The sequence below is a fragment of the Polistes dominula genome, unplaced genomic scaffold, assembly GCF_049000335.1.
Source record: "Polistes dominula isolate Pdom_NZ unplaced genomic scaffold, Pdom_raw_medaka contig_77, whole genome shotgun sequence".
Lineage (NCBI taxonomy): Eukaryota > Metazoa > Arthropoda > Insecta > Hymenoptera > Vespidae > Polistes > Polistes dominula.
Window position 1 is genome coordinate 216,112 of NW_028301152.1, and position 11,125 is coordinate 227,236.

Here is an 11,125-nt window from a genome sequence, read left to right on the forward strand (position 1 = left end):
GTCGTATAGCGAGATTTGTGTGTACGGACAATAATACCTATATGTGTAATAATAGCATAGAATTAACGTTATCCATTTAAATACATGTGCGATAATCGCGAATAGCGCGGCACGATGCGCACCTCGATCGTGTCTCGCTTTCTCACTCTCTCTTATGTTTATTTTCATTACGCGATTAATAATAGCCACATCATTGATAGGATAAGAATAATAATAATTAATGCCGTTTATTTATCCTCAATTTTTCTTTACAACGTTTTATTTGTGTACCTGCAGAATAAGCTATTTTATTTTGCTTTAAATCTATTTGTTCTCATATTTTGATCATTTGCTTTGCTTCGATTAAAGTGTCCAGTATTTCTTCTTTTTTCTTTTTTTTTCATTCTTTTCGTTCACGAGAGGAAGTGGAAATTTCGTTGGATTAAATATATATATATATAATGTACATATAATATATACATAATATAAATATATATATATATTATATGTAGGTTGAATTTACGACGGGTCGTTCCTTTATAATTAATAGGCAACGCGTACTTTCGTGTACGATGGTTTTTTAATGATACAACCACTTTGGAGAAGTACCCGTTGAAAACTCATTCGGTCCTCCCGTCTTTTGATCGTTCGTCCTGCTGCTTTTGCCGTTGTTGCTTCTGCTACTGCTGTTTTATCGTCGTAGGATTAGAATGATGACTCTGAAAAAACCCCTTAGGTTACCCTAAAAATCTATTAAGTTAAGTTAGGAGAGGAAGATACTACGTACGTTTAAAAGGAGGACGACGTGGCGTTCGAAATGATAATAAGGGTGGCGGTGATCTTTGTAAGAAAGTTATTACAGCTCCTGCCTCGTCTCCTGGACAAGGTAGACCTGGGAACCGGGTACGGTCGAGGTGGTAACGAAGCTGCGGTGTTTGGCACGAATCAAAGTCAAATTGCTTTCAGCGGTATCGGCACGATCCTCGGCTGCTTCAAGTTCTCTTTGGAATCGGCGGACCCTGGTCACGCTTTGCTGGGACATGCCCTCTTGCTCTTGGAGTTGTCTCTTATAGATGCACACTTTTTGATTCGCCTTGTCCAAGGATTCTTGCAACAAAGCAATGTTCTTCGAATCTTCTTCCACTTGGATCATCACTTCTTTGATATTTCGTTCCTTCTTTCGCAAAATCTTCACAGTTTCCGAGTGTCTACGTTTCTCTTCGTCCAATTCGAGTTCCAGATCGCGAATCTACATCATACCATTTGTTCGATTAGTGCAAATGGAAAAACCTTGATTTATTTAACATACTAAATGACTTACCCTTGCTTCAAGCTTGCTGATTATACGTTTTCCACCAACGATCGCGTTAGCCTCGACTTCCTCCAATCTTACCGACAAATTCTTCACTTCAATTTCAAGCGACTTCTTGATTGCCTCGATCTTCACAATACGTTCTTGTTCCTCGTGAAGAATTTCTACGGTATGCTTCAACTCGTTCTGCACACGTTGATATCTTTCGTCGCTGACTCGCAACTCCTTGGTAACTTCTTCGTAATCGCCAGCCAAGGTTGTTAATTCTTGCTCGAGTTTAGCCTTGGACGAAGCTATGTTCACGTTGATAGTTGTCAATTCGTTAATACGGCTAACCGACTCTTCGTATTGCTGCTCGACGGTTCTCTTTGCGCGGAGGGCCTATCAATGTAATGTTAATCATCGATTATGAAGGATAATAATACCATCTTCTGTTGTAAAAAATAGTACTTACGGATTCGTAATTGCCGCGAACTTCCTCGAGCTCGGCCGTCAACGACTGGAGACGTCTCTGGCTGATGCCCAACTGATCCAAGGTTACTTGCAATTGACGCTGAACTTCGTCGTAATGGGCTTGGAGTTCCTGAGGGATAATAAATGGATGAATCGCTAAAAAAGTTTCCCTACGAAGTTGAGGCTTTTACCGATATTACCGAAAATACTTACGGTAAGGGTTAGAGACTGCTTCTTTATTGTCTTTTGCAAATCGATGTTGTTTTTGTTGGCAACGTCGAGAGAAAGTTCCAGCTCGGTAATATGAATCTGGAGCTTCTTCTTTACTCGCTGTACCTCGGTCTTCAGCTTCGTTTCCGCTTCAACGACGCGAGCATTCAATTGCTCGATTTCAATGCTGGTCTGTTTGCTAAGTTAATGTCATAGATCATGATAATATATCGAATAATATTGATCTTAAGCGAAAAATTTGCAAAGCATAAAGCAGAAAGCAAAAAAGCAAAAGGCAAAAGGCAAAAACGTGACTGATTGTTTTGGGAATAAAATTGATTTCATGGGAAGCTAGGAGGAGGAGTAAGGTTGTTAAAATAATCGAAAGGAATTGTGAATAAATTGGAAAGCAATAATAGATTAATCGATCGAGGCTATATCGAAGTTTTATAGTTTATTCAAGTTTACCCTTGTATGAACATTTAGGTATTTTTAACACACAAGTGCTGTCGTTTAGCGGTTCGTGTACCAGAAACGATTAAAATATTTATAATCCAATATGGGATCACGTTCGCGATAGGCAAATTCTTGTCGAATCCGCTTCCGAGTGTCTCGATACCTCTTGTCCAGGAAATAATTGCTCGATTTCTTCTCGTATCCTCGTAGTTCCTCGCTAAGAATATCGAGAGGTTCCGTCAGTTTACTCTCGTCGAAAATCAATTTGGCCCTTTTCTCTATCAGTTTGTTGCGATCTATTTCTTCGGCGGAAGAACAACAACCACCCATTTCTATTTGATATTTTCGAATGTCAGCGAGTTCACGACTCTTGCTAAGATTTTTCAGAGCCTCGGCTCTGAGTTGAAATTCGATAGCTCTCGCAGATTTGCCACGATAACTCTTGCCGCGATCCATAGCGTCTTGGACTTCTTTCAACATTTGAATATCCTTTAGAGCTTGCATCTTAAGATCAGCTAAAGCTTTCAGTTCCGCGTCTCTCGATACCGTCGTCGTTTTCGCACGTTCGCCCAGCCAAAATGGAGAAGCTCGGTTGAGGATGTTCTGCGTCACTCGACTGGCGTGTATAGTCTTTGCCAGGCTAAAGTCCGTTCGTTTTGCTATCTTCAAACGTGAAAAGGAAGTCTTGTTAATCTTTACACGATTTTATTTCGTCTAATTTCTCGCTCGCAAGACAGTTTATCTTTGCTCAAAGGAGCCTAACCAGAACCACCAGTTACTTTTCTTTTTCTCTCTCTCTCTCTCTCTCTCTCTCTCTCTCTAAACTTAGAAATGTTCTAGACCGAAAGTTTCGAGTTGCTCGACTACCGTACCACGACTGACTCTCTCTCTCTCTACGTTCGATCGTCTGGGTGACGCGAGATGGATTTTTGTCCATCGCTCGAGCGACTTGGCAAACGCCAAGAGCCGGGAGACGAAGATGAAGAGAAACGCTCCAAATAATAGACTGCCAACAAAACGTTTGACGTGCTATCGCGATATTTTTATTGCTAGTCGTCCTTGTTACCGTGGAGCTACAGGGTTAAGGGTTATAGTAAAACAATTTTTTCATCGGAAGGAAAAGAGACAAAAGAGAGATGAGAAAGAGAAAGATGTTACGAGCTAGGCATTCATCTTCCTTTTCGTTTTGGTTTTTGATCTTAGCTACTTGCCCGCTCAAGACAATCACTTCCGCTGTACCAAATTTAGCAAGCGAAAAGGTCAAGTGGCTCGCCCGATCTGTGTTTTCTTTAGCGAGGAAAACGCACTTCCTAACGTTATTTATATGCTTGCTTCTTTCAACTTTATCTGAAATTAAAAAGACCCCTATTTTCTTTTTTCTTATTTATTTTCAAGTCATACCTTAAAGCGAGATAGATGATCTCTCGCTTGATCCTCGGCGTCGATCGCTCGTTTTATCAAAGATTCCTTGTCATAGGTTTGTAATTTTTGATCCTCCCACAAAAATCTACCATCGGACCAAGGTAGGTCAGGAAGTTGAACTCTCCTTCCATTGCCTTCCAATCGACCTAACGCCGATCTCGATCTTTCTTTCTTTCGATCGATATAATCCAACATTGGTTGATAATAATTCATACCGTATCCATAATTCTTATCGTAGACGTAGGTCGGCCAGTGATGCCATCTTGGTTCAAGTGGCATTTGATTAGGCGGCATGTAACCCGCCATTTTGTCTATTCGTCTTTTCTTTGTAGCTTCCAAACGCCTATGACTACCGATCTCGTTCTTCTAAGTTTCCTTATGCTCGAGATCCTTTTTAATACGATCCGAAAGTATGACTAATACTAGCGAGCATTTTCGTCGAGTTCTCTAATGATAATTAGGCCGAAGCTATGACGGCATCTTTTGCAAAATTTTCTTTTGTAATAGCCACATTGAGAACAAGCAATCGTCACCTGTTAATAACGCGATTGGATCGCGACTAGTTTTATTATTAGGCCGCCGAGTCTACGTAGGCGTCAATCGACGCCTTGTCATTAATTAGCGTTATGTTCTCATTAGCTTCTCATTATCTTTTTATTTTTCGTTAAAATCATTTAACTTCTTAATCGTTGGAATTACAAGAGGTCTTTATTACTAAGCGCCATCCTATTGTAATAAATGTTGATTGTAGGAGCCAATAAGAGGGATCGATTGTTCGATAGCGGGTAGATTTTCGCGGTCGCCGACACTTTGTACTTTGTTTCATACAAATAGATCATCGAGTATAAATAGTAATTGGGTCGATATAGTAGTGTCGGATAAATCGATCTTCAATTTGATCGTATTTTATAAATAACAGGATGCGATATGTACGATTAATTAATAGCATATGCATTGTTGTTTACTAATTGTCTATGCATGCGTACTATGAGTTAATCAAAATGTAGTGGCGCGTATTTCACATATTTACGAACTTGAGTCGCGTGATCATTTATTAAATCGTCGAATATACTCTCCTTCCTATATAGATATATAATTCATGGCAAGTAAAAAGGTAATGAACATCGATTGGTTTCATTCACGTGCGAATAAATTACTCAATATAATTTCATTTTACGCAGTTATAGGAAGTCCTTTCGGATGGAAAAATACATTTTCTAGAGTTTTGTTAAAAAGAAACTTATAGAAAAAATATGAACACACGAAAAGGCTTATAAAATTTAATGTTAATAGCAAAGATTGAACTCTCATTAGATAAGAACATTTTTCAAAGTAACTACTTACCGAATAATTTCGATTTCTTCGTCCTTCTCAGCAATACGACGCTCATATTCGTGACGGAGTTGGCTCAACTCGGCTGACAGTCTTTGCGAACGTTGTTCTTCGATCTTGCGACCCTGAAATCAAAATCCAATTTGGAGATAGTGCATGGAAGTTAAATGGAAGAGAGACGAGATTAAAGCTACTAACTGCTTCAGCTTCCTTATAAGCAGCAGCAAGTTCTTCGCGTTCATTTTCTAAACGACGAAGTTCCAATTCCAATTCATGCAGTCTACGGTTCATGTCAGCTAACTGATTCTTGGCATCGCCGAGATCATCTATAAAACAAATTCATTGATGCACACGTTGAAAACACACGATAGAAAATCTTGGCTTATATTGTTTATCGTTTGAACTTATTTATTAACTTACCACCCAGTTTCTTGTTTTCGCGAATCAGTTGCTCCTTGATCTCGCGGGTCTTGTCGAGTTCAGCATTGGTACGTTGTAATTCCTGTTGCTTGTTACGGAAATCGCGTTGACTCTGCTCGTACATAGCCACAGTTTCATCGAGACGTGATTTCAATTCGATCTGTATCTTTTCCAAATGTTCGACACGTTTTTGCAATTCCCGAGCAGTTCCATTGGCCTGAAATCAAATATTATTATAGTTTAATTGAATTCATTCCAAAATCCAATATATGATTCTTACCTTTTCGAGATCGATGATGAGAACTTCTACTTCGGATTGAAGGCGAGATTTTTGTTTCTCAAGATTGTTAATTTTCACGAGTAGAGTTTCGATCTGTTCTTCCTGTTCTTGAATACGAGCAGCATACTTGCGACGTAATTCTTCAACCTAGGAGTAACGAATAGGAGAAACGATCATTAAAATAAAAAATATCGAAAAAAAAAAAATCATTGAATCAATCAAATATTGCACCTCTTCTGCTCGAGCACTAGCTTCAGTCTCGTATTTCGATCTCCATACAGAGACTTCGCCATTAGATTTGACCAATTGACGTTCAATGTCCAATCGTGCTTCAGATTCTTCTTCCAATTGAACTCGAACAGATTCCAACTCCACCTCGACCTGTTCAATTTATGCTTTTATGTTTTTTTCTAATTGTAAGAGAAAAATTGTCGATATTAATTAATAATATAAATTAATAATAGACCTGGTGTAAAGATGCTTCGACCAATGAACGACGGCGTTCTTCATCTTCGAGACGGCGACGAGAGTCCTCGAGTTGTCCAACGATTTGGGTCTTTAGATAAGTCACGTTTTCGATGTTTACCTAAAAAAGAAAATTCAATAAGAAGTTTAGGGAAATAGACGTAAAGTCAGTGATTCTATCTTACTTTTAAATCCTGCACTTCCTTCGTCAATTCGATGTTCTCCTGTGAAAGGCGAGTCTTATGACTAGTGATGTCAACGATTGTACGATTCAGTTCCTCGATTTTCACGTTCAACTCCGATATATGAACTTCGAGTTTCTCCACTGTCTTGAAAGACATCAACTTCTCTTTCGTGACATTATCCAGCTGGGCAAGTAATTCGTATACTTCCTGCTGGAATTTCGACTTTTCCTTGTCAGCCCTGCAATATTTAGGCGATAAGTCGATCGATCGCAAAGCAATATCGAAAAAAAAGGAAAGTACCTTCTATTCGTTCATGGTTTCAATGAAAAAATTGTCCAAAAATATAACACGACTGGATGGATGAGTACAGTAAGAGTAGGGGGAGAGAGTAGTGAATGGGCTGAAGGTGAAGCATAAGGCAAAGTGTGGACGCCATGACATCGGTGACACTTGGCACTCTTTTCAAATGGAAATCTCGAGAATATTATCTCGTTTCTTCTTGTAAAGCACATAATAGAGGGTGTAAGGTGTCGTTTTCTCGATTCCCAGTATAGTGGGGATTCGAGCTAGTCGCGTGTACTAATATGGCGCGGCAATGTGGGCTTGAGTATTACCGCGCGCGACTCGCACGGGTAAAAATAGTCATCATAAGCCGTGTGTGTACGTCGTGTGTGTACGCCGTGTGTGTATGCCGTGTGTGTATGCCGTGTGCGAGGCAAAAAGGGAAAGAGTAAGAGAGTGTTGAGAGAGTGCTGAGAGAGTGCTGAGAGAGTGCTGAGAGAGACACAAAGTGGCGCTATTTTAACAAGGTCCATCGCGTTAATGTCTTTTTCGCTAACAGGTGGAACGACGACACCATTTCCTGCTTTTATTTTTCTTCACAAGTACTTTTAATAATAGTCCTATTTCTTCAATTATATTTTGTCAAAGAACTAGACCGTTTCCTACGTAACGATGACAAGTTTTTCGTAAATACTCGTCGTCATCATCGTTGCGTTTAGTTTGAGAAAAAGCTGAGTCGACTCGGACGCTTCTCGAGTATTACGAGGCAAGGTAACTATGTTTAGAATTGCCGAGGTAGCGAGTCTTCGTGTATTTCAGGTGCGAGTAACTCTGCAGCTTGGACTAGGGCCAATATCGCAAGCATAATCCGTGCAAATTTTCAAACGTATGCATACGTATACATACATCTATGTACTTTCGGCCGCGCGGAGATAAGCTATAAATAGATTATGAATATCCTGATTCAGTAACAGACAGAGATATTATGATTCTTTCTCCCCCCTTCTCTCTCCCTCTCTCTCTATTTCTCACCTTTTCATATTTTTATATCCAATTGTATTTATCCTAAGAAGAATTCCACTAACCTGGCGCGTGCTTTCGAAAGTTGATCGATTTGATCCTGGAAGTCAACGACAACCTCTTGATGTTTCTTTCGCAAAAGATGAGCAGTTTCTTCGCTCTCGAGATGAACATCCTCCAAAAGTTTGCGTAACTTGGCTAGTTCCGTGTCCCTTTTCTTGTTGATTTCAAACTACGACGAGAGTATCAAGTGATGATACATCATAGACTATCTTCCACCTTCCTTCGAATTCATACCAAAAATAAGAGGATAAAAAACTTACCTGGGATTCGGCACCACCCTCGGCCTCTTCGAGACGTTCGGATAACTGGATGACTTGCACGCTTAAATCAGCGCGTTCGCGTTCGATCTGTGCAAACAAAATCAATCATTCTTATGTTAATAATTAAGATACATCCATAATCAAAAGAGATTGTTGTTATGGAAAAGGAAATCAAGTTGATCGTAACTTTGCGTGGTTTGATTATTCCTGTGCAAGCTTGACGTCAGGTTTCTACTCACCGTGAATAGAACGATCTAATTTCGGACAGAGTCATTCTATATTGGGAACTTTATTCATGTTACAAATGAGGCGTTTATCGTTACTGGAGAATCATGCGATACGTTGTTTTTTTTATACATGAAAAAAAGATGCAAATATTTCAATTACGACAATATATTTTGTTGAGGAAAAATACTTGGCAGTAGTACGAGTCAATAATTAACTCGACATCTAAAGAAATAGTTTATTCCGGTGATTATTTTAGGATGATTTCAGGTTATTAAATAAAGAAAGGTTCATTTGAAAGGTTTATTTTGAGAGGCTCGTTCAGAAAGTTGGAATTTTTGGAATCGTATTATTATCCACGATCGTTATTTTTAAGATCGCACCAACCAACGAAAGTTATTCTTCGCGCAAAGCGGCAGATCCGCGTCGGCAACATACTTCGAAGGAATGTCGGAACGTTTCGAGAGCCGCGCATCCCCAAAAATAGATCGGACTCTAGAGCTGGACATTTCGACATCCTGTAGCTCCCTCAGCCCTCCTGCCCCCTGCCCCCTCATTATAGTTTTCAGACCGATGGACCGAGGTCTTAGATTTTTCTCTATCTCGCTCAAAAAAAAAAAAAAAAAAAAAAAATGTATCTTTTTCTCGTAAAAAAAATTCGTAAGAAAAATTCTTGTTCCTTTTTTTATTCCTTTTCCATGAGACTTACCCTCTGACGCAGCTCTCTCTCGGACTCCAAATCATCCTGCAGTAGACGAATTTTGTCCTGAAATGAGAAAGAACGAAGTCCTGTAATGAGGGTTGAATCTTCTTTTTACTCGTTTATTTATTCGCTTTACGTAACGAGAGAAAATCGCGAAGAGTATACTTAGAGATTTTAGAAGATATTTTAATTCTATCGGGATCGAGTTGGAATGAAATAGTTAGATTGCCGGCGAACGTAAATACGTACAACTATTTCGATAGGTTAGCGTTCGAATAGCTCGAGTTAAACACTTTCTATTGGCACTAAGATGGTCCTTATGGTCACTGAACTTGCGCGCATCACTGCCATTCCATTCGGATCACTCCTCACTTTGCTTACTCGACGAAGACACTATCTCCTATCTCCCTTGTCGACATATATCTTTGAATTTCGTGTCAGGGCAGATTATGGCACGAAGAGATTGATTGGTCTAAGAATATCTAATAGAATGTTTTGACAGGTGATAGGACGGGAATGAACCTACCTCGAGTCTGGAGAGAGCGCTCAGGTCGGCGCTGTATTCGATGCTGACATCGGCAGAACCTGCACCGCCGGTTGAACGGTACGTGTATTTAGAAGTTTTCGCGACGGCCGAAGACATTATCGATCTCTTCTACTGTAATCCTTTGATTTTGGACCGATGGACACAAAATGATAGATATATATTAGATCGCTCTCTGACTTAATACTAATAACTTAGTCTTTTGCACGTCCGTTCGCTTCCTGTTCGGCGTTTCGGAGCCGACCAGCGCCCTACTCGTAGTGCGCGACCCGTCGTCGTTCGTATGGCGCGCCGGCCGCCCCATGGCTTCCTCAAAATTCGACGCTCAACGCAGGCGCACTAGATCTTCTCTCCCTCTATACATTTTTTCCTCCTTCTTATCCGCATCTTTCGAGTCGAGTCACCACCAACGAGAATAACAATCCTCTTATTCTCTTATCGAGCCGCCCACGCCATGTACCACAGATTTTACCGATGCTTTTTCTTTTTATTTTTTATTTTTTATTTTTTATTTTTTATTTTTTATCTAACGACAAGTATGTCCCAACTCCTGCTTGCTTATTCAATTCATTTCAAAAATGTATATTTCATCATTCCATGTTTTACTTTTTTTTTTTTAAATGATCCCAAATTGATCGACCAAGTATTCTCATTTCTAATAGAATAATTTACAATTTTTTAATCGATATATATATATGTGTTGTCATCGGTATTTTGCTAGAATTATCGAATGATAAAGTCATCGAATAGTATTTGATTATGAAGAAAGGAGGGGAGAGGGATGAATTTATTCGTCTTTCATTTGAAAAGAAGTAAATATCTTGGCGATCTTCTTTCTCCGGTGTTCCAACAGATTTTCACACAATTTCCTTGAGTCTCCCACCTCAAGCCAAGAGCGTTGAGTGTCTATAAAAGGTCGCCGAGCGATGGTGGGCAAAGACGTTCGGTCGGCCTAGCCGGGAGCTCCACGAGTAATTTGAGATTTGGCCCCTTCTCTTTGCTACTTCATCCCTACTTTGTCAAGGAAGAGATGTGGCTCACCCTGGTGGAGAATTCCAGTTGCAAGAGAGATCATCTTTTTCGTACTTCTCATCGGATCTGTAGACCAGAATAAACATCAACCTCCTTCTCTCTCTCTCTCTCTCTCTCTCTCTCTCTCTATCTCATTTTTTTTTCTACTAATTGCCGCATCTGCGTTTTCGATTAGAATCTTCTAATTAAACCGTCTTTTTTTCTAGCCTATCTACTTTTTTTTTTTTATCCTTTTCTCTCTTTGGAACAATTAATTATTTATCTACGTATAGGAGCAGTATTGAAAGCAAGGCTTACGCTTATTTATTTAAAAATACGTACAAGAAACTAGATACTCTTTCTATTTGATAGCGTTCCTGTTTTTCTCAATTCGGTTAAACGGTAAGTATCCATGGATGCTTCCGGAGCGTCGTGAAAGCGCACTGCCCTAATTTCCTATAAATATCTCCACTACTCCTGTGTTCGGCTGCAATTCTCATGCG

The 11,125-nt window shown here is 39.6% G+C and overlaps 2 protein-coding genes across 2 annotated transcripts; both read right to left on the reverse strand.

The window, feature by feature from the left end:
• Nucleotides 1-211: 211 nt before the first annotated feature.
• Nucleotides 212-9,922, reverse strand: LOC107071139 (paramyosin, long form). Its single transcript, XM_015329865.2, has 16 exons — nucleotides 9,594-9,922; nucleotides 9,074-9,130; nucleotides 8,140-8,226; nucleotides 7,882-8,048; nucleotides 6,515-6,752; nucleotides 6,331-6,450; nucleotides 6,096-6,245; nucleotides 5,865-6,011; nucleotides 5,585-5,801; nucleotides 5,363-5,490; nucleotides 5,177-5,289; nucleotides 1,958-2,153; nucleotides 1,746-1,874; nucleotides 1,301-1,672; nucleotides 767-1,228; nucleotides 212-698 (listed from the first exon to the last, which is right to left on the reverse strand). Exons 1-15 carry the CDS (start codon nucleotides 9,708-9,710, stop codon nucleotides 836-838), a joined length of 2,631 nt encoding a protein of 876 aa, XP_015185351.1. The 5' UTR covers nucleotides 9,711-9,922; the 3' UTR covers nucleotides 212-698; nucleotides 767-835.
• Nucleotides 2,390-5,167, reverse strand: LOC107071143 (paramyosin, short form). The gene is made up of 2 exons (XM_089178060.1): nucleotides 3,812-5,167; nucleotides 2,390-3,073 (listed from the first exon to the last, which is right to left on the reverse strand). The coding sequence occupies exons 1-2, from the start codon at nucleotides 4,136-4,138 to the stop codon at nucleotides 2,468-2,470; spliced, it is 933 nt and encodes a 310-aa protein (XP_089034186.1). The 5' UTR covers nucleotides 4,139-5,167; the 3' UTR covers nucleotides 2,390-2,467.
• Nucleotides 9,923-11,125: the final 1,203 nt, after the last annotated feature.

What these genes read in the sequence shown, in the direction of transcription:
- LOC107071143 (XM_089178060.1), bottom strand. Translation starts at nt 4,138, where the DNA reads ATGGCGGGTTACATGCCGCCTAATCAAATGCCACTTGAACCAAGATGG. An exon ending in ATCATCTATCTCGCTTTAAG is followed by an intron (nt 3,074 to 3,811) that starts GTATGACTTGAA and finishes TCACGTTTGAAG; the next exon opens with ATAGCAAAACGAACGGACTT.
- LOC107071139 (XM_015329865.2), bottom strand. Translation starts at nt 9,710, where the DNA reads ATGTCTTCGGCCGTCGCGAAAACTTCTAAATACACGTACCGTTCAACC. An exon ending in AGAGAGAGCTGCGTCAGAGG is followed by an intron (nt 8,227 to 9,073) that starts GTAAGTCTCATG and finishes TTGTTTGCACAG; the next exon opens with ATCGAACGCGAACGCGCTGA. An exon ending in CTTTCGAAAGCACGCGCCAG is followed by an intron (nt 6,753 to 7,881) that starts GTTAGTGGAATT and finishes TAAATATTGCAG; the next exon opens with GGCTGACAAGGAAAAGTCGA.